This window comes from Anomalospiza imberbis, chromosome 3 (assembly GCF_031753505.1).
Source record: "Anomalospiza imberbis isolate Cuckoo-Finch-1a 21T00152 chromosome 3, ASM3175350v1, whole genome shotgun sequence".
NCBI lineage: Eukaryota > Metazoa > Chordata > Aves > Passeriformes > Viduidae > Anomalospiza > Anomalospiza imberbis.
The window spans coordinates 55,988,101-56,006,998 of NC_089683.1; the positions used below are offsets into that span (position 1 = coordinate 55,988,101).

At 43.4% G+C, this 18,898-nt stretch overlaps 1 protein-coding gene across 1 annotated transcript; it reads right to left on the reverse strand.

Moving 5' to 3' along the window:
• Positions 1-4,304: 4,304 nt before the first annotated feature.
• On the reverse strand, positions 4,305-10,268 carry LOC137470806 (pantetheinase-like). Its single transcript, XM_068184501.1, has 7 exons — positions 9,858-10,268; positions 9,623-9,753; positions 8,448-8,640; positions 7,554-7,845; positions 6,299-6,672; positions 5,972-6,142; positions 4,305-4,665 (listed from the first exon to the last, which is right to left on the reverse strand). Exons 1-7 carry the CDS (start codon positions 10,068-10,070, stop codon positions 4,558-4,560), a joined length of 1,482 nt encoding a protein of 493 aa, XP_068040602.1. The 5' UTR covers positions 10,071-10,268; the 3' UTR covers positions 4,305-4,557.
• Positions 10,269-18,898: the final 8,630 nt, after the last annotated feature.

Genomic DNA, 18,898 nt, shown 5'->3' on the forward strand with positions numbered 1-18,898 from the left:
TTAACAAGAAGGGGATGGGAAGAAAATTAAGGTTTGTACTTTTTTTAGATCAATTTTTGTACACTTTGTCAGTTGGGTGATAAATTAAGGTACTGAGAATTTCACAAGATCAGTGTGCCTAACTTTTGTCAGAATGAGAACTATATCAGTCACTATCTCTGAACTTTTCAGGACAGAGTTGATGACTTCCAACCACAACTAAGCCCAGTCAAGTTGTGTGAGACTTTCCATGCAGAGGGAACTGAAAAAAACCCCAGAGCATGACTGTTTGAGTTCAAAGCTAAATGTAGAACAGCTCTGTTTCTGCAGATGCACAATCAGTAGATGCAAACTGAATGCAATGTCCATCCAAAATGTCCAACTTTATTGGACCTCGGTGAACAGAGCATTAAGTCAAGATTTTCTCCTAGTGGAGACAAAATGAAAGGAAGGGAGAGTTTTAGATATTATATGGCAGCACTTAGGTAGCACAGGAATAAATCCTATATGGAAAACTTAGAAAGGTCTCTAAAAAGCATGGGAAAGTGTATCCTAAAGAGTCTGTAAGTAACATGGCAATGGCATAGGCCTAGAGTTCACTGTACTTTCTTTGCTCAACTTAATGAAAACTGTCTGACAATACTTTATTTTGTCTAAGAATTTCATATATGTTGCAGAATAAAGGTTAGATTTTTTCAAACTCATCCCTAAGTTTGACAAGAAAGTCTTGCCTGAACCACCCCTCTCTCCCACCCACAATTATTTTTCCTTATAAAGCCCTAAAACTTGAACTGAATAGACCTTTTTCAGTATACAAAAATCAATCTCAGATGGCTGGAAAACACATCAAGGTGAATTGCAAAATAGAAAAATAACCTGCTTATAAAAAACTGACCTTAATGTTTCCTTGTATTTAACTTTGATAAGTTCAAGTGCGTCTCATACTCCTAATTTTCATTTAGAAGTAAATGTTCCAAATTGCTGTTACAAAAGTCATCACTTGCTCTTGAAGACTATCTCAAAGGTATTCAAATTATTTTTTTAGTTTTATGTTATTATGTTTTGAAGTACATAAGCTGGTACATTGCATACCAACTGTATGCAAATATTCATTCTCCCATTTTTCTGAAAGAGGATTTCCTAAAGATTGACTATTCATTTGACATTAAAATCTATCCTTGCTTTGTATACTCCTTGTTAATCTTGCATCCTGACAGTATCGCAGGTCCCAGGCTATGAGTTCATCAGTTAACTTCAACATTAGAAGCAGCAAATGAGGATGGATAGACAGAGTCAAAATCATGCAGTTACAATGCATTTCCTATATTGTACATATTTTTTGTAGAAATTATCTGCTGCCATGAGAATATCTGAACAGAAAATGGATTATTTCCCTTGAAACTTTATAGTAATGAGTGGCTACAAGAAATATTTTAATACTTTCACAGCTGCTATTTTTTTTTGCAGACTGAAAGAGAAAGTAACATTCTGTTGTCAATATGCAAAGTTTCTGTTTCACCAGTCAGCTGTGTCTCACTCATAGACAGACAGCACTTGGTAATGTTGTCATGCTCATCTGTGGCTTCAGGTGGTGTTTGTCTACAGTGTTAAAAGGTTAAACTTTGGAATTTTTACTATTATTACTTCTCTGTTGGGGCTCCATGACATCACATGGTCCATCACAAGCCACAGAGAAGCATTCCTGTATTAACTGTGGTAAACCTTATAATAACTGCTGCTCTCTTTACTGACCTATGCAAATTATTTCTCTCTTTTAGCTTTGTTGCCCTGGTGGTGGGCAGTGGCATTGCAAACACCGTCTGGATGAAGTGGGGTTATAATTTAATTGTTGGTTAATTAGAAATTCTGCAGTTCAAATTTAGGTCATTGTCATTCTCTCTATCACTTAGTGTAACTGCACTGATTCAATGTACCTAGGAATGCTGTCCCATACTGTCAGTAATTCACTCATGATAACATGAGTTGTTCATAAACATTTAGTTTCAAATTACTTGGTCTGCAAGTCGCACAACCTCTGACTGTACCTCGGTGTACCACATTATTTAATGCATAACTTGAGGTCATGATGACTTAAATATATGTGTAAGGACATGACTGAAGAGTTCTTCTCTCTTTAAAACTCCAGATTATTAAGATTTTGTTTCTCTATTTTTCCCAAGGCCTCCTTACTTTAATTCAATATGCAAAATAAAGTACGTTAGATTTTACTGTTTCCCCACAATTTTTACCAGTTTTACTTTAGGTAGCTGCAAGGTTTGGATCATATTTGTTTAAATGGAGTATTTTTCTACCTTCATCTGAAGTCTTGCATCAATAAAATCTATTATGAAGTTGTTTTTCTTTCCGTGTGGTTAGAAACACTGTGGACAGGTGGGTCTTGTTTGCTTTGGCCAGCATCAAGGTGTAAGTAAGACATATTGGTGTATGAAGAGCAATCTTTTCCAGCTCAGAGAGGGATGGGTCTCATTAAGATACCATCTGTAGTAGCTTTTGGGGTGAGATCATTGATGTGAATTACTTATAAATTAATTTGACTTTTCTACTACAGCACATCTGTCCCAGAGTCAGTAAATACTGCTGCTGTTAGAGATAAGTGTAATTTGTTGCACTGGGCATTCATCACCTCTCTGCTTCTCTATTCTGAATGTTTCTGTAATTTGCATCATTTGAAATTTCCTTTTATTACAAAACTTCACATTTCATTTACTGAACTTGGTCTAGTCACTTGTGACCACCAGTCACTGAGGTGAAGATCTGGTTGGTTTTTGCAATCCCTTCAGGGAATCCTCTCTCAAAAGCAGGGTTCATGGTTCTTGTGTATTGAAATGATGGGGCTATTCTGAGGATGCTGCAACAGTCCATACAACTTCATCTTCTGCTTGTCCAAATTCTTGCTTTGTCATCAGAAATAGGAAAGGGCTTAATAAACTCCTCAGCGGCTCATTGTATGACACCCTTGGAAACCTCTCAGGGAGAGGAAAGTTGTGCAGCATATCTCAAAAACTGCAGGTCAGCCGTTCTTCAAATTTGCTTTTAGTGCAATTTTCAAGGAATCCTGGACTTCTGCACTGCTAATGGATGAGATACAAGAGTCCTTTCCTGATATCCTGTATTTAACTAGCAATATTAATTGTATCCTACCTGTGTCCAGCTCTGACAACCCAAGACAGCCAGATCTGCATGTACCTGGGAAGCACCCAGAACTTCAGAAGTGCCAGCAAGCAATACATGGAGATTTTTGTGTTCACTTGTGAGGTGCTGAACAAGGAACCAGCAAGCACAACTTAGAATCCCCGTCTGTTTTGAGTAACTGCTCCCAAGTGGTACATTTGTCCCATTGAGTGCATGTTCAACTGCTTTATTTTCAGGATGAAAACACTCCCAGAAAGAGCCCCTAAAGTTGCATGCTGAGAAGCTGCAGCACGGGGCAAAACAGAAATCATGTGATTTCAACAACTTCTGGATAACATACAGGTGTACATCGGGTGGGAAGTCACAAAGTGTTTCTTACATGCCACATTTAGCACAGCTCAGTGCTAACCTTGGTGCAGGCTGTAAGAATGGCAGTAGATGCAAAATGCTATGGGATAAGTGTGGAGGTAGGGACCACTCAAAGGCATATTTGATGCAAACAAAGCTCATTTGCTCCATAACATGATAGACAGAAATGAGGCCCAGAGCTGCCAAGTTTGATATATCATTGCTAGAAATCCAAAATAAGGCCCATTTCTCATGCTACAGGGTGAAATATGTTTCAGGTACTAAAAGATTGCCTATTTCATATGTCTTAACAGTTTTGAAGAAATTATCCATATACCAGGAGAAGATGTTGGAATACTGTGTTGTATATGGTGAGTTGGATGTGAAGTGCCCTGGACCCAACACCCATCTGCCATGTAAAAAGAGGTGCAAGATCAGAGGGACTGCAGAATTGGATGTGCTTTATGACCTTAGCCAGGCCCAACACCTGAGTGGGTTATAGAGCACCACTTTCTCTCTCTAAGACTGCACCTAAGATAATTTCAAATCTGGTTTTCTCTTCATTTATAGTACCCTGATCAGAATGGGGCCAAGGCTCATTGAGTGTTAAGTAGGCCCTGTTGACTGGGCTGTAAGGCTGAAAAATGCAGAAAATGATTATACAGTCTGAAAAACAGGAAGGGGCAAAAAGGACAGAAAGGCTTTCTTGGAGAGAATTTATTCTCAATAAAATGACAAACCACATTTCATAGATTTTGGTGTCAGTCTTCTTTCTGCTGTAATCCTATCAATCTGTAGGGAATCTTGGGGAAAACAAAATTTCTGATTAAAAGGTTCATGCAGACAGATCATGCATACTAAAAATAATTGCACTGGCTCAAGCACTGTTAAAAAGGCATGCACAGCAGGGTGAACACATCACTTTCTCCCAAATGAGCCTAACTACCACAGATGCTGAGCAGAAGTGCAATATTGCAGAATAGGAATCATACAAGGTAACTGCTACAGCTCAGAAGGAATTTCCCCTCCTGTCTCTGGTGAGTGTGTAACTCCTAAAGAGATACTTAACAGGGAAATTCACCGAGGATGTGGCCAGTCCTTCTCATAAAGCCTTCCAAAAAGTGTTGCTGTTATGAGCGGTTTCGAAGTGCCATGCTTGCTTTTCAAACGCCCGTCAGGTAGCACCTGGTAGAAAAGAGAAAGAATGGCACTAATAGTCAACTACCAGAGTAGTAATACTGCATAGTACAGAAAGAATAGATCTTAGATGCTGAATATTTTGATGCAACACTTTTAAAAACAATCATGATAGTGAAAGAAAACAGAATTCTCTCTGGGTCTGCCACAGCCTCCCCATTATAGCCTTCCCACATTTCCTTGGACCCAGAAGTCGTTAAACCTTCCTCTGTCTTTGGAAACAAGATAATTTTCTCTACCTTATAAGAAGGTGAGAGTGAGAAAAACTAATTTGATAGGTTCTCTTTTGTTACTCATACAAGGCAACAAAGGTTATATGCAGATCTAGGACATATTTGAAACATTTTTTGATTTGTAGTCCCCAAAACAATTTTCAGACATAAATAGAGAATTTCAAGCTACTGGCCATATGTAGCTTTTCTTAGTTCCTTTTTATCAATTTAAAATCACTGCTCACCAACTGTGTACACCTGTAAAAACATTTTTTGCCCCTGTAACAAAAGGTAAGCATGTATTTGTTAAGAAAATACAACCTATTGTTTTAAAATTAGACCACAATCATATTTTTAGCATACCAATAAATTCTTTGATGTGCCTATTTTTACAGAAATCTCATTCAAAAACAAGTATGAAGGGTGAACAAAGCTTTTCAATTTCCTACTTTGTAAAAATAAAAAAAATCACCCTTGTTTCCCCTAAAATTTTTCAGGTCTTTCTCGCTGTCTTCATTGTGTCTGGTAAGCTGTTAAATACTTCTTCCAATCAACTAGGATTTCATCAAGCCTATTGCTTAAAACTAATCTAAGGTTTATGAATGAAAGCATCTTTTGGCAAAAATGAAATATGAACCACCAAATAAAAAAAATAAACCCCACAAACCTCTCAAAAAATCACTTTTAACATTCTTAACTGCATAGAATCTCTGCTCTTACACATGATACTTCTAGGTAGTTTTTCTTGTTTTGACAATTTCTCAGAGTATTTTATTTCTTTTTCTCCTAAAATGCTCATAATGAGAAACCTGTAGAAAATAGCTCATTGAAAGCTGTGGTTTCTTCATTTACCATCTGAAGTGGGAAGACAGATTTGCTAAAGAAAGCACTGAAGAGCTCCAGGACTGGTATGTTCTCATTAGTAAGGTTTGATTCAATCCACCCGTTTAAATCTGTCCCCTTGGGTTCCAGTCTGCAGAACCAAAGAAAGTCGTTCTGGGATGGGACTTTGCTGCCAGATCAGTTTTCAGCACCACAGTGTGAGAAAGCTTGCAACAAACAGCTCCAGGGTGTCCCATTACCTCGAACTCCCCAGGGGCCAGCTGCACCCCGCTGTACAACACTTCTGGGAAGACATAGCTGGTGCCAAACGTGCCACTGAGGGAGAACATCTCAAACTTGGTCTGAGCCATCTCCACGGGCTGCCCACATGTGCTCAGGTTTGTGCTGGGGCACTTGAGCAGGCTGCAGATCTGTGGGGAGGAGGAGACAGAAAGGCAAAACACCACTAAGCTTTCAGCAAGCACAAGATGGATTTGATAGCAAGAAAAGTTCCCAGGATGCAGTAATGGACAAATGTTTTTAGGTGGTTGGCATGTGGCCACACTCACCTCTAAACATGCAATTACCTGCCAATGGTATTTTATGAGAGAACCATGAAGCCCATCAAATGCACCCAGGACATAAACTTCATCTTTCCTCTTGTTTGACATCTTGTAGACCAGATGACAGCAAAGGTCTCCTTGGCAAACAGTGTAATTTCCATCCTTGTGCCTGAGTTCTCTGAAAGTGAATACATCCTTTCGGACAGGTCCCGAGAATGTGTCATTTTCTCCAGGAAATTTCTTGATGCCCGTGGCGTACAAACTCCAGTTGATGGCAGGAGGGTAGGTGGGGGAAAGACGGGGGTGTGTGCTCAACTCTGCTAGCAGGAGATGTCCCTCCTCAGTGGCACTGTCATAGTGGAAGGCGGCAGGTCCTTCTGGTGTGAACAGCCCACTGCCTGCCAAGGACATCACCAGCCTTCTGTTAGCCAGCACCACACTGCACAGCTTGGCAGGGGCACCAGTCACCCCCCACACCACACTGGCATTGTTTTTCAGTGATACTCTTTTCATTCAATACATTACTGAGAGTTTTGGAATAATTTTAAAGCACAGAACAGCTGAAATATCCATCCTAGTGTTAAAACTTAGGTTCATTTAAAAATAAATAATAGCTTTCAGAGTGGCATATTCAACAAAGGAGGCAATCATGGGGGTAGTTGTGTTTCACTGAAGGACACACAGGGCTGTGGCCTAAACTCAGCTCAGTCTATTTAGGGCAGGCAAAAATGTTCCTTTGTAGTTTTCACTTTGCTTCAGGGGAGAATAATAGATGCAGCTACGCCCATTTCTCAGTTAAGAGAATAAAAAATAGGCAGTAAATATATATTAAGAGCAAAACATAATATCTTTAAATCTTCAGCAGCCACAAGAAAAAAGAGAATGTTTTATTCAGTATACAAGTGGAATTCTCCTTTTAGTTTTACACTATTAGGGTCTGATTAAAACATTTTTTTCTCCATTGAGCTGTTGATTGAATTTTAAACAGAAAATGCTGCCTCTAGATGAGAGACTGAAATTTTAAGTGAAACTTTGTGCTATTTTTGAAATAAAATTTCACTTTTAAGATATCAAAAGTTAATGTCATGGGCTTTCTATTTTTACCTTTTTCAGATCATTCAACATTTTCTTACCTGAAGTAGTTGTTGCATTCAGTACCAAATCACAAAGATCTTTAGTCCAATTAAAACACTGTTTTTTAGAGACTTCACTATGTCTAAAAGATTTCTGCCTGCTTCTGAATCTGGGAACAATTTCCCTGCTCCTGAATGCAACTCACCTGTCATTGCCATGCTGGTGTTGTGAGTATTTGCTGAAAGTAAATTAACACGCATGCCCATAGCCCAAGCAGAGTGAAACTCAATTGCAGTCAGAAAGGGCAGGACATTCATCCAAGCTGTTGGGAAGAGCACAGTGTCCACCTGCATCTTGCTCACCAGGACCACAGCAGGCTCATAGAAAAGGATGTCAAAGCAAGTGAAAATGCCAAACTTTCCAAAAGGAGTCTCAAAGGTGACAGCTTCTGGCTCTTTTGGATAATTAAACTGAGTTTCACCTCTAAACAGATTGTACTGCAGATGAAGAAAATGGCATATTAGAAACTGAAAATAAGGCAAGATTATGAACAGCTTTTGCATCTGAGACAGGCTTTAATGCAGAACTGGGAGTTGAGGTAGCTGAGCTGGCTAGCACGGCTGGTTTGTATCCATCCAGCTGACCCTCCCTCCCAAAAATGGAGTAGCTGTGCCCCATCTACCTCCTGAAAGCAATGCCCATTCAATATTAGCTGCTAAACTCCAAGACCAAGGGCCAACATGTCCCCTGCAAAAGCACTGTCTAGGCTGGGTATGAACATACCAAGGAAAAGCTAATGTTCACTGAGTATGGAAAATTCTGTCAATGCTTCTTTACCATTTACTGTCATAAAGGTAGCCCTCAAGTGTTTGGCAGCTGGCATGCACTATGCAGCTGCAGTGTTCCTTGGAATAATTTGCCTGACTGGTCAAGCAATTGCTTGGTTTTCCTTCTGGCCATAAGATCATCAAATCATCCAGGATTGGTTGTCACTTTATAATAAGATAAAATTATTGCATAAACCATCTGAAATTGGTGCCAGAGAGCTGAAAAATTCATTGATAATTAATTAGAGGTTGATGCTGAAGCATTTCTTTACCTTATGGTACCGAGCCACCAGTTTCCCCTGTGTGTCAAAGACGACATCCGTATTGTACTGGTAGCGACCGTCCCTGGGGCAGTTGGGATCGCTGGAGTCACATGGCTTCTTGTCCCCAATATTTGCAACCACATAGATGGAGTTATTTCTGGCCATGCAGCTGAGTCGTTCCTGCACTGGTGCTGGACCAAATCTATTGCATTTTTAGTGAAAGAAAAAATGTATTTTAGAATTTTAAGCACCCATGTAGAAGTAATGCATTCAGAATTATTACTCCATTAACTGCACATCCCCAGATGCTGAAAAAGCAATAGATCAAATAATAGGTTTTTTTCATTTTCTTGTCTGTTCATGGCATCATTTTAAATTGTCAGTCTCTTTTATCTTTAAAAAATGGCCTCCCTGTGCTCTTCTTTCCTGTACCCTTTACAATGTTGTTTTCTGTGTGGATAGAATTCCCAGCTAATATGCATACAAAGATGTGGAGAGCTTTACAAAGCAGAGGCGAGAATAAATCAATACAGAGACATAAATCTTAAATAGCTTAAAAGGCAAATTATCAAGCAGCTCTAAGCCCTAATTCAGAAGACAATTGTAGCCTTTTTTAATAATTGTTGTCTGTATGCCTTTAGTAAAAAGCGGGCAAAGCATTTACAGAGCTCAGGACTCCTGAAATCTAGCTTCATAAGGCCTCAGAAGAGAGCATAAAAGCTTAGCTTAGACATGAACTCAGATTTTCAGTGTCCCCAGCTGACACACATGGGACCATCTCTGTGTGTAACACAGCAGGCGTGCAAATCCAAAAGCTGTTTTTTTCAGATCTAGATTAATATTTTAATATTATGCAGCTAACATGATAATAAATTAGCTTCTACTTGCACAAGGTTTTCACAAGTTATCTGAATCAATAAAGTTGTGCATGTTTTTAAAATCATTATTTTGCCTAAAACATCCTCATTTTTGTCCTTTCACAAGTAAAACTGTCTCAATGCTTTTACCTGACATATTCCCATTACCATTTAAGAAAGAACTCTTTTTGATGCATCTCATTTCTACAGTACTTCTGAATTTTTATAGATTAAAGAATTAGCACTTCTTAGTAATTTAATGTGAGTTGCTCAAGACTCCATGAGATAACAGGTTGAAACCACCTAAACCACTGCAGAAGGAATCACCTTGAGGGGTCAGTGCAGGGAATCCAATTCACCACCGGATCAGGGATATCCTCCAGGTAGGGGTAGATGGATTCTCTTGTGAATCGCCAGCCATAGATGCCGTCTTCAGGAGTCACAATGATGTGGGCACCCTGTCACAACAGGCTCCATTTAAAGGTCACCCATCAACAGACAACCAGGAGGGTCAGCAGGAGCAGAACACACTGATGGACAACCCTCATGGTAGCCCTCGTACCTGCTGGGCAGCTTCCTTGATGGCCCCTTCCAAGACATCCATGTTTCTGTTCATCAGGGCCAAGGCATCGCTGGGAGAAACGGGCTCCTTGGTGGGATGTGGCAGGATGACGGCGTGCTCATAGACGGCTGCCATGAAGGTGTCGGAGGCAAGGGCCTGAAGGGCCGCGAGTGCAAAGACCACAGCGACCAGGATAGCCTGGGAAGGGAGCATGGCTGCAGCCTCCCAGCTCCTGGATCAGCATGGGGAATATAAGTTGGAGAGAAAGAGGAGGAGTAAAGACTAATCCGTTTGCTTTGGCAATAATCTTCTGTTGAGTAATCTGAGAAGATTTCTGCCAAAAATCAAATAAGTTTTTCTAGGAATTTGATCTTGTTTTCAATATGAAAGGTTTTAAATAAAAGTAGAACAAAAGGCTAAGAGACCTTGTCAGAAGCCATGTTAATCTACAAGGGGTTCATTGGAAGGAGCACTTGCACATTTCATTTGCATATCCCTCTCCACACTTTTAAACCCATCTCGGGGCAAGCCCAAACTCCCCTGGTTAGGATACACGACTCCATATCACCTTACTGCACATGGCTGCCATCAGTGAAAACTTCAGCCATGGCTGAAGATAGACCACCTGTGTGGGGTACAGCCCTCTTATTCCAGAGTGCAGATAATTCAATGATGTTTATAAGACATGTTGTCCCACCATACCTCCTGCTTTTGGCCAATGGCTTATTACAGTTCAAGTGGGTGCCTTGAGATTGTCCTCCCCACTGGGCTCACACTGCAATATAAACTATCCCTTGAATTGTGCTGACCTTTCTGTCTAGAGCTAACAGACTTGCTTGTTTCGTGAGAAAGAATTCAACAACACAATTTTTTCTTTATGATGGTCCTTTCAAAAGGAATCTTTTGTACAATAAGAAACTTGAAATTACTCATGGAAAGCAGCATTTTTTTTCTCGTGGAAATAAATTTTTAGCATAGTATTTTGTAAATAGAATATTACTACTATGGTTTTAGATGATCCCTAGAAAAACTTTAATTAGGAGCTGTGGTACTTTAGTGAGGGTAAAGGAACATAACCTGACTTGTCATTTACTACTTAGAAGAAATTTAAAAAACACCTTTCTTCCTCCTTGAAAAATCTTCCTCTTCACTATGTAGTGTCACCCAAAAGAATAATTCTTCTCCATCAGCACCAAGGCCTCCTCAGGAGAAGCCAACACTTCATCAAGTCTATGATTCTAAAATGTCACTGTGCTCACAGATGGCTGCAACATCTGTGTTTAGGGCACAGGCCTCCAGAGCAGACAGCACCAAAAGCACAACTTTTAGGAAGCCCCATGTGTGGAGCCTGGAAGTCACCCAAGAGGAGAGTGAAGGCAGGCAAAGGCAGCGGGCTTTAAAAAGAGGAAGTCTTGCACAAAAGCTGGGAATTCCCCAGGGTGGCTAAAAGATTACATCCATGTAATCACCCTGTCCGGAAAAACTCAGCATCAAAGGCAAGAGAGCTGCCAGCATTGAGCAATTCTGCCTCACAGCAACAGCAGGGAAGTCACTGAGAAGACACCACAGTGCTGCAGCTGAAGAAACATATTACTTACCAGATATACAAAACAATCAGGCACAGTATTGCTGTAGTAACACAGTTTCAAGGCAAGCCTTGGTCCCAGATGGAAAACAACTTTGGGAAATCTCAACAGAGATGATCATGGACACAACCCTGAAGGGTGTGAGGTGCGGATATGGCTAGGGGAGGCAGGCCCCAGCATGTACCACCCCAGCTCAGCACAGCACAGCTCGGAGTGGCAGGGACTTTGGGGGCTGCTGCATATCCTAGGGAGGAGCTGTGGAAAGGCTGGTTGTCTGAGCAAAACCATCAGCACACCAACCGCTCAATAACCAAGTCCTGAAGATCTCTGGTCCCCAAAGGTCTCTCTCTATGAAGACCATCATGAATAGGACACACAATTTCTAGATTTTGCCTATTGCAATGTGCTTTCTTATATTCACAGATCACTCCAGCAGAAATCTTGATGCTAAAGCTGCATGTGTACAAAAATCACTTGTATCTGGCACCCAAGTTTCTTACCTTCTTTGGTTCTGACTCAGCAGCCAGGTAACGAAAGGGTTTTTTCTGCACTGCCCTGGAAGAAGTGTTTATTGTTATCGGTGGTTACACACAGCCTTGTTTTTATACAGAGTGAGTTGGTATGTGGGTAATGGGTGGACTTGCAAAGGGTTACTTTCTGTATGCTTGACTCACTTCTCACAATAACACATTTCACAATGATAAGTATTATGCAATCTCTGTAGCAAAAATAAATTTGTCATTATGGCTCTACCAGTCTTCTGTAGGAAAATACTCAACATACCTTAACCAAACCACAATGGCCTTGAACAAAATCCTCAATTCAAGATACCACATTCAGGGTTGGGATCCTACACCACCTGCACACACATTCCATTATCCAGAGGACTGGCATCAGCAGTGAACAAACCTGAAGAAGCCACCTCTCAGCTTTGAGACTGGCCACACACTCCTGCTGAATCCTTTCTGCAGGATGAGATCTTCCCAGGTGCCATAACTTCCCTTAAATCCACATCCTTTCCTGGGGACAAGTACAGTGTCTGCACTGAGTTTGTATCCATGGGAAGAGGACCACACTGGATAATCCCTTGCTGGACTGAGATCTGTCTGTGGTCACACAGTAACTGACTCAAACAGTGAACAAGGTTTTAAGACAGTGTGGCTTTAGCAGCAATAATGTTGAGCTTCCATGAGTCAAAGCACATTGTCTGGGGCTTTTGATAAACATGTCATTATGTGAGACATGTCACTGTTATGTCACGTGTAAGTATCTATTTACATTTGGAAACAAGAAAGGTAATAATTGCTGGAGCTGGGAGAATATTTGCACTCCCAGTGTCTCACCAGCTCCAGAACATGGGATTGGGGACCTTGAGAGCATCACGGTAAAAATCTTGGATGGGTAAAAAAATGGCTAGATGGCACTAAGCTGGGTGGAAGTGTTGATCTGTGTGAGGGTAGGAAGGGTCTACAGAGAGACCTGGACAGACTTGACCAATGGACAATTGCAGGAGGTTAAAGAAGGTGAGGTGCTGGGTCCTGCACTTGGGTCACAGCAACCCCAGGCAGTGCTACAGGCTGGAGGAGGAGCAGCTCGAGAGCTGTTTGGCAGAAATGGACTTGGGAGTGCTGGCTGACAGCTGGCTCAGTATGAGCCAGCAGTGTGCCCAGGTGTCCAAGAAGGTCAATGGCATCTGGGCCTGTATCAAGAACAGTGTGGCCAGCAGGACAAGGGAAGTGATCATCTGCTGTACTCAGCACTGGTGAGGCTGCATCTTGAGTGCTGTGCTCCATTCTGGAACCTCACAAGGGCATTGAGGTGCTGTCCAAAGAAGGGCAACAAGGCTCCTGAAAGGTCTAGAAAACAGGCATTATGAGAAATAGCTGAGGGAGCTGGATTTGTTTAGTAGGAGTTTGCAGTGAGGTGGGGACTGATCTCTCCTGCTGTGCCTGCAGTGAGAGGACCACAGGTAATGGCCTTAAACTGGAACAGAGGAGATTCAGGTTAAATATTAGGAAAAACTTTTTTCACTGTACGGGTGGTCAGGCATTGGAATAGGTTGTGCAGGGAGGTGATGGAGCCTCAGAGATGTTTAAGAGGGTTCTGGATATGGCACTGCATGATGATTTAGCGGTTTAGGGGATACAGTGGCAATTCCAAGTTTACAGCTGGAGTGGATGACCTCAAAGGTCTCTTCCAACCCTGAAGATTCTATGATTCTATGGTGAGACCATGTGGGGAAAAGGAAGGAGAAATTACACAGAGGTCTCTAACTACTCTTAAGGACATAGCCACGGAACATGCACATCTTTATACACTGATGTGCTGAAAGAAGGTTGCTAAGATCCAGCAGTATCAAACAGGTCACTGGGGAGAAGAGAAAGCAAAAATGTGAACAGTGCCATCTCACCAGGACTAGCTGGTCTGAAATAGAATTCTAAATCCCCAAATTCCTACAGAAAATTAATCTGCAGGGCAGCACCACCCAGCATTAACAAGGAGGAAAGGGAAAAGCTTATTTCACATACACTGGTGTTACATGACCAGAAAGAAACAGAGAAGACGAGAGGGAGGAGCTGCTATGAGATATCAAGTCACTCAGTGACTTTCACTGGTTGTAGTAAAAATTCTGTCACTGAATAGCATCAAGTGCAGTCAGGAGGTGTCATCAAGCTGTTTTTCAGAACTGACAACCAGAATAATTTGAGGTTTCAATTCCAAGTTTTGTTTCAACAGAGGTTTCATATGAATAATGTTTCAAATCATGTTCTGACCAAAAAGTGGTGGCATGTTTTGTTTCAGGAGAGGTTCTTTGACTGGAGTCCTCGTTCAGCTTCCATGATGCACTGTGTTGCCATTTCCTACATGATAGGCAACAATGGCATAAAGGATATAAAACCAAAGCAACACAAATAGAGGATAAAAGGTCTAATTGTGGTAAAAGAGCAGACCAGCATAAGGCAATAGAAGCCATATTCCAGAGACAAAGAAATATTGAGCATGTGTATAGACCTGCCACAAATGACATCATTCACTACTTTATTTACTGGTCCCATAATAATCTGCAATGAAAAAATATGCAATGCTGTTTTAATAAGAATGTATACTCTGACTACTTTTCAATATATAAAGAAGAACGGCGGCTTGGTCTTTGCTGCTTGTCTGGTTGCTGCTTCTTCACTCAGTTCCTGCTGCAGCAATGGCTGCCTTTTGCAGATGGAGAGGGCCAGCCGCGATGATGCTGGGTGTGGTTTTTCTCTGGGTGTTTGGGTGCAGGGGAACTGGGAAGACTTTATTACAAAACGTGGACTGGGGACACACACGGACTGGAGTAATAGGAAGGGTTTTTTCTGTGGCTTTGGGGGAAGAAATTTTTCTTTTTAGAGGGATGCAGCTTTTTCCCTCTTCTCCTTGCATCGCCTGCGGTTTGATGCCACCCCCCGATTGGTGGGGTCATCTGCTGCTCCCACAGGCACTTCGATGTTGTAACTCACCACCTGCACAACTTGATAAATCACAGCCCCCCCTTGAGATACTGTGACCTGCCTTATTTCTGTCCTCACGTGAGGCAGATATGCGTTCCTGTTTCAGTTTTTTTGGGAAAGTGGGGTCTCCCTCACCCCTCCACCCTTCTGCTGTCCCTGGGGGCGCCCTCCCCAAAAATGGACACTGGATTACAAAATGTCCTTTCTGATAACAGTGGAAGCATTGGAGTTTTGATGGAGGTTGCCTCGGAACAGCGTTCTTTGGAGGCACGGCATTCACAGCGACCACGTGGTTTCTGGGCTTTTCAGGGATCTTAAGCTGTGTGTCAGCGTTCATGGATGTTGTTTCTGGGACGAACTTGTCCTGGACCTCTGATCCCTCTACATGTCTCTCAATTGTCCCTTTGACCCGATCCGTGGAATCTGCAAAATGCTCAGAAACCAGCTTCTGCCCCCGCTTCCCACTGCTTCCCTCCCTCCCGGCTCTCTGGGAACCATAGGAATGCAGAAACGGGGGCTCCTGCTCCTCCCTCCCCCCTCTTCCAGGGCCTCTTTCTCTTTCCAGGGCCCATGGGAAGATGGGGATAGGGGTCCCCGCTCCTCCCTCTCCCCTCTTCCCCCCCGCCCGGGCCCATGGGAAGATGGGGACAGGGTTCGGGGAACAGGACAGGCGCTGCCTCCTTCCTGAGGCAGTGGGGAGGGGCGGAGACAGCAGAGCTCTCCCGGGAGGGAGAGGGCGGGGTCAATGACTCAACTGGGAGAACATGTAAAGGATTGGAGGGAACGCCCACACAAGGGGAAACAGTGGGTGAGGAAGTGACCTGATCTCCCAAGTGGGCGGCGTCCACGCCCACAGGGAGGCGGGGGGTTGGGTCAAAGGTGGGGATACAGGGAACAAAGGAGATAAAGGGATTATGGGAAGAAGAAACCCCTCCACGTGGCTGCCCTCCATCTTGGGAAGACAGAGGCCCTAGCCACATGGCTGTGGCTTCCTCAGGGGGACAAAGAAAAGGATTCAGGGGAGCAGAGCAGCACGGGGTAGCACCAGAACTAGGGTTTCTAACCGGGAAAAATGGGATTGGAAAAGAGGTTTGGGGTCAGTTCCTCAGCGGAGTAGCTAATTCTGCTAAGGCAGGAGTGCTGGGACGGCTCGGGGGAGCCAGGAGCATGGTCCACGTCTGTGGAGCTGCCCTGCGCCTTAGAGCGGCGGAGTACTCCCCCCTTCCTACCCAGGTTAGGGGGAAGAGGAGTAGGAGAGGGGGATGGGGAAATGGGTTCAGGGGAAACAACAGTTTTGCCCGATGGCTCTTTCCTTTCCCTGCCCGCTTCTTGCGTGGACCCCGCTTCTACAACCTCCGATATCAGCAAATGGAGGGTGGCAAAGCAAGCTTTAACGGAGGGATCCCTACATTCAATTCTCTCCACCAATTTTTCCCCTACCCTCTCCCAGAACTCCTTTTTGTGAGCCTCCTCCACAGTTACATGTGGAAAGGAAAAGCAAAGCCATCGTACAAACTGCTTAACAGAACCTTTAGAGTGGGGGCTCTTCACTGAGAGGATAGCCTTAACAAGGGAATATAGTTCCTTCTGCTGGGTAGTTAGCATGGTCCCCATGCTAGTTCTACTCACCCTTGGTGCAGAAAAAATGGAAAAAAAAAAGCAAAAAATACGAAAGACCCCAGTGGCCGCCACTCACGCTGCACGCTGCATGTTCCGTGCCCTCGGAAATGCGGCAGAGACCACCCATGTGAAGTATTAGCCGGGTACACCCCGTCACTAAATACTCACCAAACTGGAATCTTCGCAAATAAAAGCTGCCACCAAGGTCCTCAGTCTCGGAAAGTTTCTCTTCTTTGGCTCTTCGTGGCTGTGAAGAGTTTCACTTCCCCTCCCATGCGGGGAAAGCACCACGTGCTTCCCTGTGGGTGGCAGAGAGTTCACTGACTTACTTGGGGAGGCTCCGCTCCTGTTTTCAGTCCAGCATGAAGCACTGTCCCGGCACGGATGGTGGCTCGGCGTCGCGGCCCCGTGCCGGCGGCAGCGGCTCTCCGCACGGCTCCCAGTGCTTTGTGGTGATTCTCCGCCTGCTTCAGTGGCTCCGCTGGCCCTGGCCCCACGTTGGGCGCCATTCGCAGCGTTTCTCTATATTCTCCTGGTCCCCGGGCAGCTCCGGCACCTAGAGCAGGCACTGCCTCCCTCTGGGATTCGGGATCGCCGCACGTTTCTGGATTCGGCTCCGTGCCGCAGTCCGGGCAGGGGTGCCAGCGGATTCTTGCCACTGCGAGCAAGAGACACCAGTAAAGAGTAGAGGAACGTCCGTATTTCCCCACGCTTGGAAGGCTGAAAGTCTTTTATTACCGTGGGGAGCTGTGCCGAGGTGCCGCAACCCACTCCCAGCTTCCGCGTGAGGAAACACAGCCTCGGGCACTCCGAGGTGCGGGATTATATCAGGGAGAGAGCGAGGAGAGCAGGGACCCTCCTGCCCAATGAGGGCAGGCGCCGTGGCGATGACGTGGACCACGGCACCCAACAGGGACACTGCCGGGGTGGACCCCAGTCTCTGGGGCGGACGGGGGATGGGAATTCGGACTGAGGGGCACTGAACCCTCCAGGCAGGATGGGGAGTGGTCACAGGAGTGGCTCTAACAGCCAGGGACCCGGAGTGAACAGCCATGGGGAGGGGGGAAAGGGGAACAAACACAGGGGCTGTGCGGGGGTACACAGAACACGGCTAGCTAACAGATCAGAACCCCAAACCTAAACCCCAAACAGTGATGCAACAGACTACAATTCAGGCTTTCTGAGAGTTAGAAAAATAAAAACCCAGCAAATAGAGAAAAACCACTGCTGTTTTGAGCTAATAAAATATCAGTAATCTTATGACATAGAAATAGATTCTTCTTAATAAATGATAGTAATAAGATAATATTTCCACATTATTACTAAACCACACACATTGATGAGTTTTTGCAACAGGAAATGAGAAAAATAACTGGGATTGTTGTTGTAGATTATGCCATATCCCATTTGGACATAAGAATAATAGTGTAGAGCTTCAGTTATGGATATATCAAGGGGAGGCATATTGGTTGTGGGTCTTGTTTCAGATGATAGTTGTTTCATCATCCAAAAAGCATCATAATAAAGACTGATTTAGCCAATTTTTTTCTTACTTATCAAGAGTTCATCATACAGGACATGATTGAAAAATGTGAAACAAGGAGTTTATTAGAGGATTACCCATAAGAACACATTAAGAGCTCAGAAAAATGTGACAAAACGGGAAGAAGGTACATCAGACCATATCTCTTACTGAAACTAGTGATTTCATTAAAAGGTATTTAATAGGTCAGATTAATCACTATGAGCTGGTTCACTGTGGCTGCTTTGAGAGAGTTTATTCCATTACTATCCTGCAGAGGACTTAGCAGAACACAGCTCTAGGCTGTCTTAAAAGCTTCTCTATTCTAGTATCTTCATATTCCTCAATTCCTGTGCTACGTGTCGGTATATGCAGCTTGCATCTGAGTTTCTCTAGACCAAAGAAATTGCATTAGCATCTCACCGTACTTAGATGTCATGTACCCAACAAGCCAGCAATGGAACTGTCCCTTGACTTTATCCCAGTGTCTCTCCCAGTCACTTCTGTTCAGCTGAGCATCACTTTCCAACAGCCTTCCACCAGAAAATATGAATCCGGATAGAATTTTTCCTCTACAATAAGGTATGCAAGTACCTCATTGCCTGGCTCTCGCTAGCCTGAAGGAAAAGAGCAGGCTAGTTCACCAGGTGCAGTAGCATGCCTGCTCCCCTACACACTTCTTTCTCCACAGGAAGCTGCTGTGCATTGAGAGGCCTTCATTTTAATCTCCAATGCTTTTCAAATCCATCTGTGGCTATGACATTTTCCATTTTTTGACCTTCTAGTATTTGCAGTAGTCTCCTTTGAAAAAGGCTATGTGAGCAGTGG